This window comes from Ailuropoda melanoleuca, chromosome 8 (genome assembly GCF_002007445.2).
Source record: "Ailuropoda melanoleuca isolate Jingjing chromosome 8, ASM200744v2, whole genome shotgun sequence".
Taxonomy (NCBI): Eukaryota; Metazoa; Chordata; class Mammalia; order Carnivora; family Ursidae; genus Ailuropoda; species Ailuropoda melanoleuca.
The window spans coordinates 78007200-78032385 of NC_048225.1; the positions used below are offsets into that span (position 1 = coordinate 78007200).

At 37.0% G+C, this 25186-nt stretch overlaps 1 protein-coding gene across 7 annotated transcripts in view; it reads left to right on the plus strand.

Annotated features, from left to right (window-relative positions):
* The window catches only part of RABGAP1L (RAB GTPase activating protein 1 like), a 741419-nt gene that overhangs the window by 181292 nt on the left and 534941 nt on the right, over nucleotides 1–25186 (plus strand). For all 7 annotated transcript variants that reach the window (XM_034667692.1, XM_034667693.1, XM_034667696.1 and 4 more), the window contains one exon: nucleotides 16854–16947. In XM_034667692.1, the coding sequence (XP_034523583.1) occupies nucleotides 16854–16947 (94 nt within the window). The remainder of the gene's footprint in view (nucleotides 1–16853; nucleotides 16948–25186) is intronic.

Consider the following 25186-nt stretch of genomic DNA (forward strand, 5'->3'; position numbering starts at 1 on the left):
GACACAAAGAAATGAAAAAGCATTCCATGCTTATGGATTGGAAGAACAAACATTGTTAAAATGTCTATACTACCCAAAGCAATCTACACATTTAATGCAATCCCTAATGAAATAACACCAGCATATTTCACAGATCTAAAACAAACAATCTAAAATTTGTATGGAACCACGAAAGACCCCCAATAGCCAAAGCAATCCTGAAAAAGAAAAACAAAACTGGAGGCATCACAATTCCAGATTTCAAGCTATATTATAAAGCTGTAGTCATCAATACAGTATGGTACTGGCACAAAAACAGACACATAGATCAATGGAATAGAATAGAGAACCCAGAATTGGACCCACAACTATATGGTCGGTTAATCTTCAACAAAGCAGGAAAGAGCATCCAATGGGAACAAGTCTCTTCAACAAATGGTGTTGGGACAACTGGACAGCAACACGCACAAGAACGGAACTAGACCACTTTCTTACACCATACACAAAATATATTCAAAATGGATGAAAGAACTACACTTGAGACCGGAAACCATCAAAATCCTAGAGGAGAAAACAGGCAGTAACCTATTTGACCTTGACCATAGCAGCTTCTTACTAGACGTGTCTCTCAAGGCAAGGGAAACAAAAGCAAAAATGAACTGCTGGGACTACATCAAGGTAAAACTTCTGCACACTGAAGAAACAACCAACAAAACTAAAAGGCAACCAGTGGAATGGGGAATATATTTGCAAATGACATATCTGATAAAGGGTTACTATCCAAAATCTGTAAAGAACTTATTAAGCTCAATATCCAAAAAAAACAATCCAGTTAAGAAACGGGCAGAAGACAGTTTTCCAAAGAAGACCTACAGAAGGCTAATAGACACTTGAAAAGATGCTCCATGTCACTCATCATCAGGGAAATACAAATCAAAACTACAATGAGATATCACCTCACACCTGACAGAACGGCTAAAATCAACAACAAAAAACAGGTGTCAGAGAGGATGTAGAGAAAATGAACTCTCTCGCACTGTTGGTGGGAATGCAAACTGGTGCAGCCATGGTGGAAAACAAGCTGGAAATAAGCCAGTCAGAGAAAGACAAATACCATATGATTTCACTCGTATGAGGAGCTTAGAAACAGAACATGAGGGGAAAAGAGAGGCAAACCATAAAACAGACTCTTAACTAATAGAGAACAAACTCAGGGTTGCTGTTGGGGGAGGGGAATGGATTAAACGGGGGATGAGTATTGAGGGCACTTGTTGTGCTGAGCACTGGCTGTTGTATGTACGTGATGAATCAATAAATTCTCCTGAAACTAATGTTACACTCTTGAAGGCTGTGTACCTATGATCATTCCCAAAGTGAGATTTTTGTTGAGTATTTATAATGGTCGTGTTACCCAGTTAAGGGATTAAAACTCTCTAATTTAAGAAATCTTGAATTTTATTCTCTACTTTTCTTGAAAAGTGGATGATATTTTGCCTAAGTAGAATAATACATCTTAAATCTGACCTTCACATGTCACATTTTGTATGCTGGCCTTTATCACATTTATTTATTTTTATTTATTTATTTTCCAAGATTTTATTGAGAGAGAGAGAACATGAGAGAGATCTCGAGTAAGGGGGAGGTGTAGAGGGAGAAGCAGACTTCCTGCTGAGCAGGGAGCCTGATGCGGGACTGGATCCCAGGACCCCGGGATCATGACCTGAGCCGAAGGCAGCTGCTTAACCGACTGAGCTACCCAGGCACCCCTTTATCACATTTTTTTAAAAGGAAAGACATGTATTATAAATATATGCATAAAAAGATTAATATATAAGATCGTATGTGATGTTTTCAACTGAAATAATATAAGCAGAACAGTAGTTCTTAATATATGGCAGTACCTTGTTACTCCAGAGGTGTGTGTCCTCAGTTGAGAATTTACTGTGTGCATTGACAAATGTCATTTATGAGAATGGGCTACATATGCAAATGATATATAAATGGTAGAGAGTTGAGAACCATTGAGTATAGAAGACACCTATGCTGAGATTCAGGGGCCCTCAGTCCAAGTGGGCATACATGAAGGCTCTTTGACTTTTGCAATGCAGTTTTATTTTGCCACCCATTCACCTAAAAAGTACGCAGAGCAGATAGATCTTATTCACAGTGCAGACTATGGGTACATTTGGCACTTACTAATGATCTCAGATTTGAAGAGTCTGCACTATAGACTGAAAAATGTAGACAGTTGGTATTCAGGATATCCCCTCTAAAGAAAATATTAGTGATTTATTCTTTTAGATTTTTTAAGTGTGATTACTAAATCAGTTCAGATCATTAGAAGGCCATGTATAAATTAAGTTTGTTATTTGGTAGGTTTTATTAAAATTGTAAAGATTTAGCAAACTTTTAGTGGGCACCCACTACTTTGCTAAGTGCTATGGACACAAAAATAAATAAGACATGACCCTTATTCTTGAGGAGCTTTTAGTCTTGCTGAAGAAAAAAACTCATAAATAGATAGTAATATGTAGTAAATGCAGTAATAAGATATGAACGGGATATAACATGAGCTGCCTAAAAGAAACTTAGTTTGGCCTGCAAATTCAGGGATTAAAGCACATTATTTAGCTAGAAATACTTGGATGCCTGGTAAGGGAGACCTTCAGACAGAGGGAAACATTGGGTGATGGAAAAACAGCATTATGTGTGCAGTAAAATATATTCATTTGTAAGGGTGGGAAATGATACAATATGAGAGTAGAAAGAATATACAGGCTGGGTGATGGAGGGCCTTTTAGGTCATTCTAATTTTGTATTTTCTACTTTAATCCAGGGTTGGTATAAAAGATATTTCTACAGGTATGGTGAAAGTGTTTTCTTAGACATGATTCATTATGTTATTCAGGGTATTTTGTATAAAGATTTAGGTGATTGCTCACACAAGTTGGGAAAAGAAACCTAAGTGAAATTATTTTTCAAGCTTTTATCAGTAAGAGTTGTGCATGTCACCATTCATTTTTTCTTTTTTTAAAGATTTATTTATTTACTTGGGAGAGAAGGAGAGAGAGAGAGAGAACGAGAACGAGCGCGTGCAAGCAGGGGGAGGGGCTGCGGGAGAGGGAGAGACATCCTAAAGCGGGCTTTGCGCTGAGCGCAGAGCCCATAGCAGGGCTTGATTCCAGGATTCTGTGATCATGACCTGAACAGAAAGCAAGAGTCAGACACTTAACCAGCTGAGTCACCCAGGCACCCAGCCCTTCATTTTTTTTTTTCATTCTTGTCTTTGGAGAAGCTTAAAGCTTAGTTTTTCATTTACCTGTTGTATGTTGTTTTTGCTTTGGTGTTCTGATATAAGACCTCTTCTCTACCCCACTCCAATCTTTGCCTTTTCCGTTCCTAGTACTGTTGTAGCATGTGTTCTGCTCTGTTGTCATATATCTGTATCCATTTCCTTTTTTCCGCTAGGACATAAATTACTCAAAGTCAGGGAGCATGTCTATTTCATATTTTTAAGGTTGGCCATGAGTGCTTAGTAAATATTTGAATGAACGATACTTGATTGATTCATATTTGCTTCATTTTACTTGTTTTTTTTTTTTAAGATTTTATTTATTTATTTGACAGAGATAGAGACAGCCAGCGAGAGAGGGAACACAAGCAAGGGGGAGTGCGAGAGGAAGAAGCAGGCTCATAGCAGAGGAGCCTGATGTGGGACTCGATCCCAGGACCCCGGGATCACGCCCTGGGCCGAAGGCAGACGCCTAACCACTGTGCCACACAGGCGCCCCATACTTGTGTCTGTTTTTAACTTCTGTCTCAAGTATTTTTTTTTGGTAAATGGGTAGGGTAGTTATAAATAAGATATAACTCCTAGAGGTATGGACTTCATAAATCTAATCTCTTAAATCATCTGTTCCTCAATACATGAAAAGGACATGGTATAACAATAGCTACTATTTATTGAGTGAATACTATATAGAGCTTCCCTTCAAATTGACCTTCCTCTGTGCCATTGCATATGTTGTTCCTTGTTTGAAAGAAACTTTCATCAGAACTTCTGCTTGCTACCTTTTCTGCATCATTTATTTTTATTTATTTATTTTTAAATAAAAATTTTGTTTATTTGAGAGAGAGCAAGAGCGAGAGAGCATAAGCAGGGGGAGTGGCAGAGGGAGAGGGACAAACAGACTCCCCACCGAGGCTTGATCCCAGGATCCCGAGATTATGTCCTGAGCCGAAGGTGGAGGCTTAACCGACAGAGCCACCCAGGTGCCCTTTCCTCGTCATTTAGATCTCAGCTCAAGGTCTCGGTGTTACCTCTTCAGATAGTCTTCCTTGACCACTTCCAGCTAAAGTAGGCCCTTTCTTCTCTCTCAGTTTTTTCTGGAAGTCTTAGCTGACCGACTAAGGCGGCATTACTCTTTCTATCATGTTGTTCTAATGGTACTTTGAACGTACCATTCTAATAATTCTTAAAATATCATATTATAAATATGGTCTTTTATTTTTTTATTTTTTTAAAGATTTTATTTCTTTATTCAACAGAGATAGAGACAGCCAGCGAGAGAGGGAGCACAAGCACGGGGAGTGGGAGAGGAAGAAGCAGGCTCATAGCGGAGGAGCCTGATGTGGGGCTCGATTCCATAACGCCGGGATCACGCCCTGAGCCGAAGGCAGATGCCTAACCGCTGTGCCACCCAGGCGCCCCATAAATATGGTCTTTTAAATGCATTTCTCTCACCTTCCAGAGTGTGAGTTCCTAAGGGGCAGATGGTATTTTATTCTTTTCTGAGTTCCCATTGCCTAGTATGTGGCAAGTGTTAAGTAAATATTTGTGTAATAAATGGAAATCTCTTTGAAATGTTAGACTCAGTGAAGAACAACATATTTTTTTTTTTTGAAAATCTGTTAATGGACTAATAGGTGATACAGGGGTGAATAAGTGTGCAGAACAGACTTAACATAGCAGGCTTCAGACCACTATCCTCAGAAAAGGCTATTTGCAAGGTCAGCCCTTGGCTGGTACTGGGAAATAGATTTTGAGAGGGTTCCCACCATTCCTTGACTGAGAAGAGTGGCTCACCGTGCCTACACTATTTGTACTAACAATATGGTTTATGCTGAATACCTAACTTCCTTCTGGATTCTGGAATTTTGGTATGTGCTAGGCAGGGAGTACTTACATGATCAGCCCCAATAAAAGCCTCTCTAATGAGCTTTCTTGGTAGACAACATTTCACACATTTTGTCACAACTTGTTGCTGGAAGATTTAAGTGTGTCCTCTGGACTCCATTGGGAGAGGACTCTGAGAAGTTTGCACCTGGTCTCCTCTAGACTTAGTATGCCTTTTCCCTTTGCCAGTTTTGCTTTGTTTCCACTGTAATAAATCATAAGCATAAGTACAACTATATCCTCCTAGAGAATCATTGAACCTGGGGGTGATCTTGAAGACCTCTGACATAATAAGATAGATAAATCTTTTGTACTTCTAATGATGGGAGAGATGACAGATAATAAACAAGAAAAGTATCAGGAAGTAATAATGCCATTTAGATATTTAAAGTTGGTTGATTTGTCTGGGTAGCTACTTTAGATTGGGTGTTCAGCGAAAAATTTCTCTGAGGAGGTGGCATTTAAACTGAGATCTGAGTGACAAGAAGCAGCCAGCTGTTGGAAGATGGGGAAAGAGCATTTCAGGAGAGGAAATAGTGCAGAGGCTTGAAGGTGAAAGTGTGCTTGGTGTGTTTGAAGAATAGAAAGGACAGATGATTGAAGGGTAGGGGGCAAGCAAAAAAGTGATGTGGGGGCACCTGGGTGGCTCAGATGATTAAGCTTCTGCCTTTGGCTTAGGTCATGTTCTCAGTGTCCTGGGATCGAGCCCCTCATCGGGTTCCCTGCTCGGCGGGGATCCTGCTTCTCCCTCTCCCTCTACTGTTCCCCCTGTTCCTCCTGCTTGTGCTTTCTCGCTCTGTCAAATAAAAAAAAGAAGTGATGCCATACAGACAGGGACAGGTTGCCAGGGGACATCGTGTAAGTTCTTGTAAGCCACAGTGAGGAGTTCTTTTTTGAAGGCTTTGAAACGTTTTAAGCTGGGAAGAAGAGACAAAGATTTGATTCATGGTTTCAAAACCCCTCTGCAGCTGTATATGAGGAAAATGAAGGTCAGTAGAGTAGGGGTGGAAGCAGAGAGAGCATTGGGAGACTCTTACAGTGATCTTGGCCAAAATATTGGGGCTTGGGTGAGGGTTGTAATGTGGAGAAGGAGAAAAGTAGGTAGATTTAAGATACATTTTGGAGGTGGAGTCAACAGGGTTGGGTAATCAAATGTGGGCAGTGAGGGTAAATAATAACTTGTCGACTTCAGTTTGAACAATTGCATAGGTAATGCTGTCATTTATGAAAATGGGGGGAGGGGAACTGGGCAAATACAGGTATGTGAAGAAAACTAAGAGTTTTTTTTTTTTTTTGAAAGAGATCCGAATGGAAATGTCACATAGGCAGTTGATACATAGGTTCTGAAAAAGTGTGTTTCTTATTTTATTCATCAAACATCTATTGAGTGCTTACCAGTTGCCAAGTACTTTGATGGGGTGTGGAATACCATGATGACTAGAATACAGTCTCTTATTTAAGCAAGTAAGTTAGTTTAGAAAGGAAGGCAGGCAAGTGTTCGGGACATTACAGAGGGACATGTTATCATAGGACCATGCAGAGAATGCTTAGCAGGTCCACTAAAATGGCACTTTTGCTCTAAAATCTTGAGTTTTTCTAAAATAATCCATTATTTTCTGTTACTTTCACAGTTATATGTTTACTGGCATTGTTGAATTTTAAGTCCTTATGTGTAAGAGCCAGCCTATATCAAAAATTAACCTAAGTCTCCTTTGGCAGTTTCTGCCCTTTTTCTCCCATTGTGTTTTATACTTGGCAATCTCTTCATCAGTTAAAATGCCTTCCCTTAGAAAGGGAATATAAAAAAATCCAAATGCAGAGATGAACCTGATTTCACTATTACTTCCTCGACTGCCTGATTTCATGTAGCTGCTTTCGCTAGTCTTGTGGGCATTTCCCCTTCCTTTCTCATTTACTTTTGAGTATTTTCCCTTGCAGAGTTACACTCTTGGTTGAAGAGGGTCATCTGCCCAGTTAGAGGACTTGTGAGTGTATTATGCTCCACCGGGTGGGGGTTCGTGGGCTCCCTTTCTACCCATTAGTTAAAATCGAGTATCCTGATAGGTTCTTTCTTCTCTTGCTTCTCTTTGTTTCTTATTATCTTCAATGCCTGCTTAGTTTTTTTCCTCGAATTGATTGGCTGCCTTTTAAAAAGTAATTTTTTGAATGATAAGTTATTATCCTTTAGTATAACTGCATATGTTCTTTCTTATAATCTGCCAGACACTAATTTCCTTCCTTTACCACCTGTCAGTTTATTTTGAAAAAAGTCATTGATAATACATTCAAATAGACACTGCCCAAATTTTTTGTTATAAAACTGTGCTAGCCTCTGCAACCACATCAAATTGTATACATTAAATATCTACAGCTTTTAGTATGTTAATCATATTTCAATTAAAAACAAAAGAAATGAGCAGAGAATTAAAATGCATTTCCAAAACCCTGAAAATACAAAATATAAGTATCTAAATAAATTCTAGTCATTAATGTCCCAGAAAAATTTAAAATGAAATGCACATAAATACACAAAAGGATATACTAGCCTCAGGATTAAGAAAGCAGTTGACTTAGGGGTGCCTGGGTGGCGCATTGAGTTAAGCATCCGACTTTTGATCTCCACTCAGGTCTTGATCTCAGGTCATGAGTTCAGGCCCTGCATTGGGCTCCTAAAGAAAAAAAAAAAAAGAAAGAAAAGAAAGAAAAAAAGAAAGAAGTTGGTTTAATGTTAAAAGCCTTAGCCTCTTTTTTTCCTCAAGTGTAATCTAACTTCTTTCCATTCTGGTTATCTGTACAAATTTGTGAGGCTTAAAAACAATGTTACAGAGTTGGGGGGGGAAAGTAAGGTATTTGGCTGCCCTGCTTCTCTTGAGTGTGGCTGACAGATTTCAATGATCACTGATACATTTTTATTAATCACTTATGCTTAGTAACTACAGGGATTATTAATTAGAAACCTGTAATTAGATTGAGAGTGACAGTGATGATGATTTAGTTGGAAAGAAATCATGCAATTTGTGGTCTCTTCCACCTTGAATCTTTTCTCTATAATAAATCATCTTGCTTTTGACAGTGGGAAATGTTATCATATTTCAGAAATTAGGGATGAACTTTTGTTTTACCTTGATGGTTTACATTTGTGTATCAGCTTATATATAGAACAAGTATATTCTGTCAGTGAGAAATGAGAGATTATATTATATTCAAGGTCATACAAATGTGGCTATAGTTTTTGGCTGTCCAAAATGACATTACTTACTACTAAGTAATCAAAGTAAATCACATTTACACTGTTTCAAGTTGACACGTGTCTTTATACAGACCTGTATTCCTACAGGTTTTGCCAGATGAGTAAAGTTTTGTTTTTTTCTCCCCCAATTGTTTACAAGAGAGTTTATAGTAACCTTTAGTTACCTGTATTATTTTCAGCACACAGTACTTATTAAAAAAGAAAATTAAGGGGAAAATCTTTGAAAAACCACAATTGTCACATTTTACCTGTGGTTACTTATCAGCTTTTTATTTTATGAGTAATCCTTCAGTTGAAAAGGAAAATGGGATTTTTGCTAATTTGCCCCTAATATTGTCATTTATTTTTAACTTCATTTGGAAAAAAAAACCGCATTGTGTGTGTGCATGTGTATGTATATAGAAATATGTATATTTTTTTCCTTTTATGATGTTTGTTGATACTAGTTCTGAAATTTTCCTTTTATGAATAGGATGAAAAACATTGCTAATAGGATGAAAAACATTGCTAATAGAAGCACAGTATTTGTTTCAAAGCAGGGAGTGACCAAAGTTAAGAGAGAGAGCCCTTAAATTATTTTGATTGAAGTGTCATACATATTTATTTTGTTTGATCTAAAAATGTACATTTATTGCATCTTATTTTGGTGTTGTACAGTTGGTTTCTGCTCTCTGCATGTTAGAAATCAGAGAATAATAAACAATAAACCTAGAATACTTTTTTAGTTACTTTGAAATGCTGGGCAGGAAACTGAGGATTCACTAACAATAGAAATAATAAAAAATGATACCTAATACTTGAGTACTGCTGGGTGACCGGCACCATGTGTAGTATCGCACATGCATTTTCATTTAATTTTTAATACGTGATTGATATTGTTATTTTCATTTCACCCATGTTTAAAGAAAGTAGTAGTTCTATAGTGGGAGTCTGGTGGAACTAGAATCCTCTGTATGGTCCTGCTTTCTCAAGGAGAACAATAGCTGCGGGGAAATTGAAATTGACAAGGAGATTGTGCATGGAAGGAATGAAGCTAGGCATTTTGGAGGAGTCTCTAACCATACTCCCTGGGTTAAGCAGAGTTTCTCAGAGACCTCTTCTAAAGTAAACTTGATAGAGAAAGTTGAAGCTATTAGCCGTGGATTCCTTCAACTCTCTCTCTTAACATCTTTGAACTTATCCAAAGCCCCATATTCAGTCAAAATATGAGAGGTCCTTCTGGTCACTCCCTCCCTCCAAACCTGGGCAGTTTCATATCTTTTTAGGGAATTGGCCTGATTCGTCATCTTTCTCTTTCCAGTGTTTTCTTTCCCAATTACCTTAAGTGTATGAACATATTCTAAAAATAAAGCAGTAACAAGAAATACTTCCATTTATTCCACAGTTGAGTGTTACTATGTGCTAAAGGCTATTACATAAAGAAAAGATAAACTCCCAGCTCTCACAGAGCTTGGATTCCAAGAAACAGAAAAAGATTTGTAAAACATGAAAGTTATAGATGTTAAATGCCTGTGTAAATCATGAAAACAGGAATGTGTTCATGGAAGTCTTAATATTGTAGGAGTCTATATAGGAGGCAGAAAGGAAGAACTGGCCAATTTTCTGGGGAGTGGGGCTTGGTAAAGGAAGTGTAATGCTTGAATAGACCATGCAGTTCTTTTTAGCTATATTACTCTCTTACCTTCTCATATCTCATGAGCTTGGATGAAGAAAAGTCTACATTTACTGTCACGACTTCCTGCTCAAAACTTGCGCTCCAGCTTCTCCCCTGTACTGTACATCATAGGAAATTCACATTTGTTGAATGAAAACAGCTTTAATAGTTAACATGCCTGCCTTTTGCCAGGCACGATAATGTATGTGTTTTGCATATAATAACTTGCTTAATTGGTACAACTATAGTATAGCATAGATACTGTTATTATTCCCATTTTATAAATAGGCAGGTGAATCACAGAGAGGTTAAGTAACTTAACCAGGATCACAGCTAGTAAATGGTGGAACTGGGTTTCAGAACCAGGCATTTTTGCTCCAGAATTCATTATGAATGACTGAATGGACCTGGTTTCCTTTACGCATTTCTGCAATGCCCATGTACTAACAGTCACTAATTTTCAAGGCATACATTTTTTTTTGTAGTTGTAATGGATTTTTCTTTCTTCCATCCCCTCTCTCCACCCCCCTCCCCCCCAGTTATCAGTTCAGGAAACTTTTAATGTCCTATGGCCAAGTACTAATCTGGGCACTGGGAATACAGAAATAAAGTTTTTCCCCACTGCCAAGAAACTTAAAATCTGATAGAAGAGGATGTAGAGGAAAATAGGTGATTGTAATATGGTGTGATAGTTGCTATCATAGAACATGCCCAGAAGGGTAGCTCTTAGCCCATCCAGAAAAGGGTAATCCTTACCTGATTTTTTTTTTTTTTTAAGATTTTGTTTATTTATTCGACAGAGATAGAGACAGCCAGCGAAAGAGGGAACACAAGCAGGGGGAGTGGGAGAGGAAGAAGCAGGTTCCCAGCAGAAGAGCCTGATGTGGGGCTCGATCCCAGAACACCGGGATCACGCCCTGAGCCGAAGGCAGACGCTCAACCATTGTGCCACCCAGGTGCCCCCTTACCTGGTTTTTGATGGAAAAAATAAGATTTATCTAGGAGGATAAGAATCTTCTGTCAATTTTCCTTTTTTTTTCCTAGGTAGAATGGGATACAGTTGCCTTTTTAAAACCTTCAGTGTTACCCTTTTACATAACCACATTTTTCTGTTGTTGCTTCTCTTTGCCACATTCTACTTGCTAACCTCCTCATTGTGTTTCTTACTGCACTTTGGTTTCCAGTGTCTTTTTCTTTCTTTCCAAAAAAAATTTATTTATTTATTTATTTATTTGAAAAAGAGAGCACGCATGAGCCTGAGAAAGAGAGAGAGAGAGAGAGAGAGCACTTGAGCAGGGGGGAGGGGCAGAGGGAGAGAGAAGCAGGTTCCCACTGAGCAGGGAGCCCAATGCGGGGCTTCATCCCAGGACCCTGGGATCATGACCTGAGCCGAAGGCAGATGCTTAACTTACTGAGCCACCCAGGTGTCCTCCAGTATCTTTTTTATTCTTTTTTTTCCCCTTAAGTTTATTTCTTTCATTCTACGTAGAAACTCCATCGTATCTAATACAGTAACTTTAATTTATGTTCCTGTAGCCTCCTTTCTTCTTGTCTAGCAGGATGGCCAATACGTATTTAAAACACCCATGGTGAGTTGTTTCTGCAGTAAGGAAGATAGATGTGGCTCACTTTTGAGGTCACTAGGATATCAGTTTATTTTTATTCTTCCTGAGTGTCAAGGAGATTATACCCCTGAAACTTGTGTATTAAATTTCTTGCTCTCAATTCAGTGTTTCTCGGGCATGTTGCTTTAAATGTGCCTGCCTTTTCCATTCTTGGCTCTGGCTTCCAGCGTTTACTAGATGTTGGCACTTGGCACAGACTGGAATCTGCTAAATGCCAAACACAGTCTCCCATGAAAACATGGTTTAAAAAAAAAAAAAAGCAAAAAAACCAACAGAAAACCCAAAACTGTAAGGAGAGGTAGCATTTGATTCTGGATTCAAACTGAGGTTGAATTCTGTCTGTCCATCACTTATTAGCAGGGTAACCTCTGTGCCTCAGTTTTCTTATTTTGAAAGTGGGCGAGTGAGTAATGACTACCTTATTAGGTTGTTTAGGGAATACAATGAGTGTCTATAAAATTTAAGAGTAGTGTTTGGAATAGAGATTTGAAAAAGGATTCAATAAAAGCCTAGGATTCCTGTCTTCTTTGGCTAAGTCCTATTTTTTTGTCCAAGTATTTGGCCCCTGGCTTGCTGTGGTTACTGCCTTAATTATTCATCAGGGGTCTAGTTTTAACTTCAGTGCATGTGCTCATTTTCCCCCTTTCTCTTTGTGGTTCTCCTACAATCTAGGTGTTTACAGTTCTAATTCCTTTTTGTGGTGGAAAATAACTTGGGAGATTGTTCAGGGAGACAGTACCTTGTTGTTGTCAGTGATTGGTTTTATGGCTTATTAGTAGGGGGTTATAATAATGAAATAGGCTTTTGTTTTTCTGTAGCAACAGGGGTTATTTAAAAGATAAAAGTCCTTTCCCCATGCTTATTATAGTTATGTGTACTTATTTGAAGAGATAAGAATTTTTATAGACAAGAAACTTAAAAGTGAAAGATGTGTTCCCTCAACATTTGTTGAATGCCTACTATGTGAGAAGATACTGTTAAGTGCTGAAACATAATTATTTTTTAATAGTTTGGTATATAATCTTATAGCTGTTTTTAAAGGTCTTCGTAATCATATAAGTAATACTACTTTCTGAAATAAAACTATACTTAAAAATTACTCCTTTGTTTCTTGCTTTTCATCACAAAATAATGTGTTTTAGATGGTTCTCATATAGCATATAAAGATCTAGTCAATTCTTAAACTATAGGGTGGTGTTCTTTGGAATGGATGTACCATAATTTAGTTAATGCAACTTCTTTTTTAAAATAAAGATTTTATTTATTTATTTGAGAGAGAGAATGAGAGTGAGAGAGAGAGAGCACAAGCAGGGGTAGGGGGCAGAGGGAGAAGCAGACCTACTGCTGAGCAGGGAGCCCAGCTCAGGGCTCAATCCCAGGACTCTAGATCACGACCTGAGCTGAAGGTAGACGCTTAACTAACTGAGCCACCCAGGCGCCCCTAGTTAATGCAACTTCGATTGAAGAATTCCTGATAATTTTCAGTTATTAGTACAAGCAATGATACAGTGAAATCCTTTTACATATATCTATTTGTAATATGTAATCCTGGAGAATAAATTTTTAGAAGTGGAGTTGCTGAATCAAATGATGTATTAATTTGGACTCTTAATTTATTTAAAAAGATTGCTCTTCTATAAAGATCACCTTTTTGCCTGTTTCCCCATGTTTTTATCAACACTAGATATAATTATTCTTTATGTTCTCTGTTTTTTTCTGTTTCATTTTTTAAAATTTGAATAACAAAATTATTGAGATAAGGCTTTCTTTAACATCTTTAATTGGCCAGTTATTTTTTATACAGCTGTACTATCTTTAGGTCCTTGGCCCAATTTCCTGTTGGATTTTTAAAAATAATTTACTTATTTTTATTAACATGTAATGTATTATTTGTTTCAGGGGTATAGGTCTGTGATTCATCAGTCTTACACAATTCACAGTGCTCACCATAGCACATACCCTCCTGTGTCCATCACCCAGCCACCCCATCCCTCCCACTCCCCTCAGTTTGTTCCCTGAGATTAAGAGTCTCTTATGGTTTGTCTCCCTCTCTGGTTTTGTCTTGTTTAATTTTTTCCTCTCTTCCCCTATGATCCTCTGCCCTTTTTCTCAGATTCCACATATGATCTCAGCAAGATCCTATGATTGTCTTTCTCTGATTGACTTATTTCCCTTAGCATAATGCCCTCTATTTCCATCCATGTCATTGCAAATGGCAAGATTTCATTTTTTGATGGCTGCATAATATTCCATTGTCTATGTATACCACATCTTCTTTATCCATTCATCTGTCGGTGGACATCTAGGCTCTTTCCATAGTTTGGCTGTTGTGGACACTGCTGCTATAAACGTTGGTGTGCAGGTGCCCCTTTGGATCACTACATCTGTATCTTTGTGGTAAATGCCCAGTAGTGCAATTGCTGGGTCGTAGGGTAGCTCTATTTTCAACTTTTTCAGGAACCTCCATGCTGTTTTCCAGAGTGGCTGCACTGGCTTGCATTCCCACCAACAGTGCAGAGGGGTTCCCCTTTGTCTGCATCCTCACCAATATCTGTCGTTTCCTGACTCGTTAATTTTAGCCATTCTTACTGGTGTGTCATTGTGGTTTCGATTTGTATTTCCCTGATGCCGAATGATGTTGAGCATTTTTTCTTGTGTCTGTTGGTCATTTGGATGTGTTCTTTGCAGAAATGTCTATTCATGTCTTCTGCCCATTTCTTGATTGGAATATTTGTTTTTTGGTGTTGAGTTTGAGAAGTTCTTTATAGATTTTGGATACTAGCCCTTTATCTGATATGTCATTTGCAAATATCTTCTCCCAGTCTGTCAGTTGTCTTTTAGTTTTATTGACTGTTTCCTTTGCTGTGCAAAAGCTTTTTATCTTGATGAAGTCCCAGTAGTTCATTTTTGCCCTTGCTTCCCTTGCCTTTGGCGATGTAAGGCTTTCTTTAACATCTTTAATGGGCCAGTTATTTTTTATGCAACTGTACTATGTTAGGTCCTTGGCCCAATTTTCTTTTGGAATTTTTTAGTTTATTTGAATATTAAGACCATTTGTCAAATGTTGGGAAATTTTTTTGGTTTTTTGTTTTTTTAATATACGCTATACCTTACTTCATGTAAGTTTTTTAAAGATTTTATTTAATTATTTGAGAGAGAGAAAGTACAAGCAGGGGGAGCAGCAGGCTCCCCGCTGAGCAAGGAGCCTGATGTGGGACTCGATCCCAGGACCCTGGGATCATGACCCGAGCCAAAGGCAGCCAGTTAACCAACTGAGCCACCCAGGTGTCCCTTCATATAAGCTTTTAATTTATAGGTAGTCAGATTTCTTTATCTTTCTTATGGCATCTTGGTTTTGTTTTATTTCTTTCCCAAAAAGAATAAGAAGAATCGGAGATTCTCTGTGTCAGTAGTGCTTTCTGATTTTTATTATAATCAAGATTAATGATTTGGTTCCTTTTTTTCTTTTTCCTTTTCATTGTGTTTTTCGATTTTGGTCTCCAATTTAGCATATACAACTTCACAAATACTTTGGAACCTTGATGTGTTATTATTTACTGTGGAACAAAATAGAGTATAAGGTGGGACCATCTTGGACCCTGCTTAATTGAAATCCAGTTTATATTATAAGTACTCATACTTGGTACCAATTTATAAGAAGAGTGATCAGCAGTCCCTGTTTACCTGAGATAGTCTAAGTTTAACCTTTTTTCCAGTGTAAGTTTTAATAGTGTCCTTTTTTACTCTCAAAAAGTACCTTAAAATCAAAAAATTTTAAGTATTATAAGGGATAGTTTTTTACATTGATAGTTTTTTAGAATATTTTAAAATGTAAGGCTCCAGTTGTTTCTGTTTACCTTATTCCTCTCATGCTTAGCAATATTTCATTTGCTTCAACTTTTAAAAAGTTTCTCATTTCTATTATTTTCATGATGAACTTGTTGCAGAGTTCACCGAACTGCTTATGTGAGGTATTTCTAGAGCAGTGATGTTAGTGTCTACCTTCTTGAAATTCATTCCAGTATCCAGAATAATGTTTACTTTTTGAACAAAGTGTTCTAAGCATGTTGAAGCATTTGTCTATGTGTGTGCGTATGTTTTGGTTATACTTTACTAAATATGTGATGAAATCTTTTTGTGTGAATATGACCAAATCTTTTAACCTGGCCAAATAAACCTTCCTTTATTGTATTGTTTTTTGGTGTTGATGCTATCCACCAATATGAATTAGTTTATACTTGGATCGTATGCTAAGTAATAACTGTTCTTAACACCGATCCCTGTGGCATTCACTTAATGCCAGTCCCTATTGTACTGCAACAACATTGAGAAAACATTGCTCCTTGCGATGAGCCGGACAAATTTTTATCTAGCTTATTTGATCATTCAGATAATACTTCTCCAGACATTTCTTCTATAGTACTGTGTCAAAGTCCTTGTTCTAATGTAGATAAATGGTGCCCATTACATTTCCTTTCTCCATCAGCTCTGTTACCACTTAAAAGATTTACACAGCTTACAATTACTCATTTTCATCGCTGATTTTACGCTGTAACTCAACCAGTTGTATTCTTTCTAATACTATTACTTTATAGTTGCAGTTTTAAAAGGCCAAATAGTTTAATCTTTCCTTTAGTCAAAAATATTTGTACTTTTGAATGTATCTTTAAAACCTTAAAATTTTTCCTATATTTCTAGTTGTTTGGTGTTTGTATTATAATATATATATTTTTTGGTGTTATATATTGATATATATATCTGACTCTTGATTTCAGTGTTTGTTGGCATCACTAATAAAATGTTAATATTTGAGAATGTTAATCTGGTGATTAGAATATCACATAGGAATTTCTAATTCTGTTACCATTAGCTTTAATATTTTATCCTCTTGGGATAAAGTTATTTATATATAAGTATTTTCAATTTCATACTATATAAACTGTGGATAGGAATTTTTATAAAATGTTTATGCTTTGAGAATATATCTAGGCACTAAAGATAAATTATGTTAATGAAGTTTTTACTGTTTTTTTCCCAATGGGCATAATATAAGCAGAAGTATTGTTTGTTTTATTAGACACACAGTCATGTTTTCAGCTTTGTAATATATAAATATCAAATATATGTAGTACGGTGTTTGTCATTTTTGTTTTTGTGTTTCTTCTGCAGAGAGTGATAATGAACTCTCAAGTGGAACAGGTGATGTGTCTAAGGATTGTCCTGAGAAGATCCTGTATTCTTGGGGAGAATTGCTAGGAAGATGGTAAAAATTTATTTTTTGTATTGAAAATTTTACATTTACATAGTTGATATTAATTTGTCTTACTAATTAAAATCTATATATGTATCTTGGTATTTTAATGTACTTTAAAAAGATAAAAGTTAAAACATAATTCATGGGTACTCTTTATGTTTGGTTGGGTCTTCTGTCCAGTATGGTCTTATTTAGCTTACTTTTGGAAGATACATTTGCCTTATTATTTCATTTAGACATAACATTGCTCAGAGTAGTCAGCTGTATGCTTTATTGCTAAAATATGTAAATACCTATTGTTAAAGGGTTATATTTCCTTTCTCTACTAAGTCTGTTACCATTGAAAGGGGCTATACTGCTTAGAATTACTCATTTTACCACTGATTATAAACTGTAACGCAGTCTGTTTTATTCTTTCTGACTAAAACTGTTACCTTATATTTTGAAGTTTTTTATCTAGAGCTACAAAAAAGGGTACTTTGTTTATATTTAGTATGCATACTCTTTATATTTATTATAGCTGAGTTTTTTAAAGAGGTAATCATGACGATAATTTCTTAGTAAACTTTAAATCTTGACAACAAAATGATTGTGCCATACCGGTATATAGAAACCATGATTTATTATTGAGTATACATATCAAATTATATGCATGCCGGTGGCCCAGGAGAAGCTACTAAGTCTGGGCAGAATTTCACACATTTTACACAGTAAAGTAGAAGAAAGAAGAATTAAAATTTTATCTTTTTAAGAGACAGATGAATGCTTCTTATGATAATCTATACACATCCTGAGAGACTCCTGATTTAATTTAGGAGATATATTATTTATGGTTTTGAGGGTTGGAAAGCTCATGACTTCTCACTGTAAAATCTGGAGAATAGTTTTTTCAACTTCCTGACCAAAATGTTGAATCTAGTATGTTTTTAAGGAGATGCTTTAAGAGTAAGGGAGAGCTTGCTGCCTTCCCTAATTAAACAAAGAAAATTTAATCTTATTTGTCTCACATATACAAATGTAAAATGAACACATCTTAGAGAGTTTATTTAACCCATTAGTTAATGGGAACCAGTAAGATATTAGAACCAATCAAAATGAGAATTCAATTTAGAGATTTATATTCTCTTCCTGATAATTCACTTGCATTGTCATGAACAGGAACTATTTTCATGGCTACGGACAAAAACTTAGGCATTGTTATCAATTTTCTACACATCCTCTGTTGAGAGTTGTAAGTTTGCCTAGGTAAAGACAAATAAAGTCATACACGTCTGTCATATCAGATAATTCCCAGAAGGGGCCGCATTCCATAGAAAAGGTGTTCAGTAGTCTCTTTAGCCCGTTTCAAAAACCTTTCACAGTATTTCCCTATACTATATCCAGAGGCTAGTTGATTCATGTCCACCTTTCTGAACTTATCTTTTATGTTTTTTATTGATTTCATTTAGTATTATTTCCACCTTTAGGATGAATTTTCAGTTTCTATGGCCCTGAGTTATTGTTAAGATTATTCATGACACTCGTTAAAGATGACACTTTATTCAAGGAGGGGGAGCTATCATGATAGGTATAGGGATCACTGAAATGAGGTCTTGCAGTAGGGGAGAGGGACTTGGCTCAACTCTAGATATAGGAAAAGTGCAAATTTATAGCCAAGGAGAGGATGGATGTCAGCAGATGGAAAGTTACTGAGAGGAAACATCAGGGGTAAAGTGGTTCTTGGCTAAACTGACCTAACAGGATTCTTTCTAAAGGTGGATCAGGATGATTGGATGTCACCTGAGGATGGTGGAAGATGAGGAAGTCAATTAGAAATCAAGGGTGATCAGATACTGCGGATAGGGGATCCTGGCTAAACTGACTTTGTAGGATTGTTGCTAAAATTGGACAATGCAGAGATGAACATGGAAGCTAAAAAGTCAGGGCCTATTTGAGAAGAGAGTTCAGGTGAGCGTGAGTAGAGTTTGGTCAAAAAGAGAATCTTTGTCATTAGTTAATAGAATTTTGTAGGACAGTTAGGTGTTGGGAGTGGGGAAGGGGTGCTGATCCGAGCTAGAAGATTGTTAGTCAGAATCCAGTTGGGAAAACAGAACCCGTGCCAGCCTTTTCAGATAGAAGGGTATTAATGCAAGTAATTGGTTTCTAGTGTGTTAGAATGCCGACACTGAAGTAGGAAGCAGCAGTATCCTCTAGAGGTGGAGAAATAAAATGGAAGAAGTATTGTGAACAGAATCTAGGAACTCAGTGGAGATCTCCTGAGGAGCTGGTGCAGGGACCTCTGAAGAAGGCTGCCCAGGTGGATGCTTATGCTTCTGAGGATGCTCAGAGCACCTAGGGTTTAGAAGGACCTGTGAGGGGAGGGGTCGTTTGGTTAGTTCTTGGCTTCTAAAGAGTTACCCAGACCTCTGAGCTGGTGGGGGAACACTATATGATTGGTGCTGGTATTTCCTAGAGCACCTGGAAGGTATCAGTAATCCTCAAGAGTCATGGTATAACTACTACTGGCAACACAATCCTTTCTTTTCTTCTACCTTTCGTTCGCATACCATTGTTAACTTATTGGCAGAACCTAACTTGGAAACTAAGTTTTACAAGGTTGGAGGATACAAGGTTAACATGCAAAAATCAATCTTATTTCTATATACTAACAGTGAAAAATTGAAAATAGAAAATTAAAACAATATAAAAGCACTAGAAAAACAATGAAACATTTAGGTAGAAATTGAACAAACTGTTACTAGACCCATTACATTGAAGTAGAAGACAGTAATGAAAGAAATCAAAGAAGGCCTACCTCAATAAATGGAAAAATATACCATGTTTATAGAATGGAAGTCTCAATATTGTTAAGATTTCCATTCTGCCCATACCAGTCTTTGGGATCAACGTAACTTCAATCAAACTCCTAGTGGAATTTTTTTTGGTAGCAACTGAACAGCTGATTCTAAAATTTATATAGAAAAGCAAAGTAACTGGAATATCAAAGCACTTTTAAAAATGAAGAACAGGGGCGCCTGGGTGGCACAGTGGTTAGGCGTCTGCCTTCGGCTCAGGGCGTGATCCCGGCGTTATGGGATCGAAGCCCCACATCAGGCTTCTCCGCTATGAGCCTGCTTCTTCCTCTCCCACTCCCCCTGCTTGTGTACCCTCTCTCGCTGGCTGTCTCTATCTCTGTCAAATAAATAAATAAAATCTTAAAAAAAAAAATAAAAAAAAGTAAAAATGAAGAACAAATTTGGGAGACTCATACTACCTGATTTCAGGGCTTACCATCAAGCTACAGTAGTCATGACATTATTGCTGAAAGGATAGACACATAGATGAAAGGTGCAGAATAGAGAGTTCAGAAATAGAGCCACACAACGTAAATAGACATTTCTCCAGAGAAGACAAGCCAGTGGCCAGCCAGCCCCTGAAAAGATGCTTAACATCATTAGCCATTAGGGGAATGCAAATCAAAACCACAATGAGATACCACTTTGCACCTACTGGGTTACCTGTAATAAAAAAGACAAATAATAACAACTGTTGGCAAGGATGTGGAGAAACCGAAACCCTCTTACACTGCTGATAACAATGTAAAATGGTGCAGCAGCCATTTTGGAAGACATTCTTGCACTTACTCCAAAGGTTAAATATAGAGGTAAGATATGGCCTAACAATCCCACTCCTAGTAATATACCCAAGAGAAATGAAAGCATTTGTCTACACAAACATTTGTACACAAATGTTCATGGTATCATTATTCATAATAACCAAAAAGTGGAACTGATCCGAATTCCATCAAGTGATGAATGGATAAATAAATGTGGTATATACATACGATGGGATATTATTCAGCAATAAAAATAAAGTACTGGTACATCTACAACATGCATGACCCTTCAAAACATTATGCTGCATGAAAAAAGCAAATCAGAAAAGAGCAATTGTGTGATTTCATTTATATGAAGTATCAAGAATAGGGAAATCTATAGAGATAGAAAGTAAGTGAGTGGTTGTCCGGAGCTAGAGTGAGGATTTAGGGAAATGGGGAGTGAATGCTAAGAGGTACAGGGTTTCTTTTTGGGGTAATCAAAATGTTCTAAAATAGATTGTGGTAATGGCTATACAACTGTGTAAATATATTAAAACCATTGAATTAAGTACTTTAAATGGATGAGTTGTATGGTATGTGCATTATGATACAGTTGTATACAAAAAAATACACATATGTGGTCTATTGATTGTAAACAAAGGTTTAATTGAAAGTCAATGGAGAAAGGTAATCTTTTTAGCAAATTGTGCCTAGCAATTAGGTATCTATATGCAAAGAATAAAAACAATAAAAACAAACTTGGGGCACACCTTGCCCCATGTTAAAAATTAACTCATATTGGGTCATAGACCTAAATGTAAGAGCTAAAATTATAAAGACTGTAGAAGAAAACATAGGAAATCTTTGTGACGTTTGGTTAGGCAGAGATTTCTTAGATATGATACCAAAGGGGTGATGTCTGAAAGAAAAAAAATTATAAATTTGACATCATCAAAACTAAGAACTTTTGTTCTTCAAAAGACCTTCACAAGAATGAAAAGCTACACACTGGGAGAGAGTATGTGCAAAACTGAAATCTGATAAAATACTTGTATCCAGGATATAAAAAAATTCTCAGAACTCAATACTAAAAAAACCCCCCAAAAACCCCATTTAAAAATAAGCAAAAGATCTGAACAGATACTTCACCAAAGAAGATATTTTGGATTATAAATAAGCCCATGAAAAAATGCTAAGCAACATAAGTCATTAGGGAAATACCAATTAAGTCCACAATGAGGTACTACTATACTACTACACGCATATTCAAATGACTGAAATAAAAAAGCAAAACAACAACAAAAAAGCACTATAATATCAAGAGCTAGCAAGGATACGTAGCAACTGCAGCTCTCATATTTTGCTGGTGGAAATTCAAAGTGGTGTATCTGTTTTGGAAAGTGGCATTTTCGAACACATACTTGTTATTACTACCCAGCAATTCCAGTTCTACTCCTATGTATTTACCCAAGTGCAAGGAAAACCTGTGTACAAAAGTCTGCAACATCTTTGTTCGTAATTGCCCCAAACTGGAAACAATGCAGATGCTCTCCAACATGGGTCAACTAGCTGTTATTCCAGCCGATGGAACATTCCTGAGCAATTAAAAGAATGAACTACCGATACACGCAACAACATGGTGGATCTCAAATGCATTGTGTTAAGTGAAATATGTCAGATTTGAGTGGCTAAATACTACATGATTTCACTTATATAAGATTCTAGAAAAGCCAAACTATCATGATAGAAAATTTATTAGTAGCTTCCAAGAATGGATCGTGTTGGGTGGTGTTTTCTACAAGAGAGCATAGAATTTTTGAACTGTCTTATATCGTGGTTATAGTGATGACCACATAACTGTGTGAATTTGCCAGAACTCACAGAACTGGGGTGAATTTTACACTGCATAAATTGTACCTTAAATGGCAAAAACAAAACAAAACAAAAAAACCCAAACCCCAAAAACCCAGAGCGTTAATCCTGATCATTTTAATTGTTGAGGCACAAAATGCTGCTACTATATCAGAAAAAGAAAAGAAGAAAAAAGACCCAAATGCTTATTTTATATGGTGTACTACACAGAATACATCAGAACAAGTAATAAATATGAATGAAAGAAGGAAATAGGAGAAAAAGGAAAAAGGAATGAAATTCATGGCTTATATGTAGAGTGGCTCTTTGAAGTGTGTGCTTTTCTTAGGTCAGTGTCTTTATTATCCCTTGTATTCACATTCCTGTCTCTACTTTGATTTGTAGTGTTTATTGTAGGAATCACTGTCTCAAACTAATTTTTCTATTCTAGCCCTTCAAAGTTATGTCAAATGCACATGACCTCCTGAAAGTCACTTTTGTCCTACAGTCTCTATCACAGTGCCTAGGTGCTCAACAAAAATTTATTAAATGAATTTATGAATGAAAATTCTTGACTTACAGATTTCTGTCCCTTCAAGTCTGTGAAAGTTTTACATAGCTACATTTGGTACTTGATTATTTTTTTTTCTTGTGTAATTTTTAAATACATGTAAATTGGTATATTTCCTGTTAGATTATAAGTAGATTCATTTTTCATAGGACAGTTATTGACTGCTTTGTGTCTTGATCATGTCATGTTATGGTGAGATGTTTTTACTTAAACATTTTGAAAGCATCATTCTGGCTTTGAAGTAAAAAATAAATTATAAGAAAGCAAAGACAAAAGCAGGCAGAATAGTTAGAAGACTATTGTAAATAAACCAGGAGAGAGATGATGATGTCTTAGGCCATGCTGATAGCAAAAAGTAACGTGATTAGATTCTGGATTTATTTTGAGGCAGAGCTGATAGAATTTGCTTATGTTTCCTGTGTGACTTGAGAAAAAGAACCAACCAATGATGCCAGAGTTTTGGCTTGAACAACTAGGTCTCGCATTTACTTAAATATGAAAGACAAAGGAGGAAGAACACCTTTGGAGGATAAAATCAAGATTTGGGAGATGTTGAGATGTCTTGTAGACATCCAAAGAATTGTGTCCTTTGGTCAGTTAGATGTTAGATTGAGTTCAAAGGGAAAGTAAGGATGGAAATAGGAGTTTGGGAGCCACTGATGTATAGATGATCTTGAAAGCTGTTAGAATGGACAAGATTACTTAGGGAGCGAATAGAGAAGTCATCCAGGGACCAGGCCCTTGTCCACTCCAGTGTCTGGAGGTTGGAGAGATAGGGAGGATCACACAGAGGAGTCCAAGAAAGCACAGCCTGTAAAGGTAGGAGAAGAAACAAGATAGAAATCAAAGGAACTAAGTCTGTCAAGAAGAAGGGAAGGATCAGTTGCTGATAGGTCAAGTCAGAGTGAGCCTGAGAATTTTACTTGATCCAGCAATGTGGTTGTCACTGATGACCCTGACAAGAACCTCTCAATGGAGCGATGAGAATGAAAGCTTGATTAGACCGTGTCTAAGAGGAAAGATAATCAGCAGGTATAGGGACCTCTTCAGAGTAGTTTTGCTATAAAAGGATGACAAGAAATAGGGACATGTTAGGAAGTGCATGTGGATTGAAGGGTTATTCTAAAAATTAAGATGGTCAATTTAGCATGTCGTATGTTGTTGGAAATAATCTAGGGGAGAAAATTTGGTAATGCCAGAAGGAGAGGACACAGTTGCCAGAGAAGTCGTTGAATGGGCAAGAAGAGGTGGATTTTTTGTCTAATGGAGGAGTTGTATTTAGGAGCACAGACAGTTCATTGTGACAGGAGGAGAGGTGGGGCATGGCTACAAAGTAATAGCTGACTGAAGTTTACCTGCTATGTGCCAGGTGTTACCCTGAGCACTTTAGATGCCTTACTCGAGTCATCACAGCACCCCTCTGAGGTACGGACTATTATTATCTTTATTTTAGAGATGAGAAACTGGGGGCCCCTGGGAGCTCAGTTGATTAAGCCTTTGGCTTAGGTCATGATCCCGGGTCCTGGGATTGAGCCCCACATCGGGCTCCCTGCTCAGTGGGGAGACTGCTTCTTCCTCTCCCTCTGCAGCTCCCCCTGCTTGTGCTCTCTCACTCTGTCAACTAAATAAAATCTTTAAAAAAAAAAAAAAAAGAGATGAGAAGTTGAGGTGCAACTACATTAAAAGGCTAATATAAAAATGCACAGAAGATAATGGCAATGAATTAGGTAACTCGCTCAAGAGCCAGCAAGTAATTTGCCCACAATCATGCAGTGAGTAAATGACCACGTCAGGATTTGAATCTAGACAGACTGGCTCCAGAGCCAGAACTTTTAAAGCCAAGTGGACAGGTGCCATTTCTGTAGTGTGGGTAGGTTAGTGGATTAGTTTTTATAGAAGAATGTAGAAATTTCAATGAGAGGGGGAGAATAAATTGGGAAATTGATTCCTTTGCCAGCCTTCCAGTAGGAGTTTACAGAGAGACCATAAGAATGGCAGGAACACAAATTACTTTGGTGACTAAATAAATAGCAAATTGAGAGCTTTGCTGTTTTTATAAAATACAAGATTTATAACTTGGTTGGAACATACATTTTATGAAGATCTTCCTAGGCTCTAGGAGATACATAGATAAAGACACAGTTCCTACCTTTGAGCTTCATAATGAAGAATGATAGGAATGTATACTCAGACCATTTTAATAAACTAACAAACACTGAGTTGTTTCAGATTTCTTGACCATTTTGTTA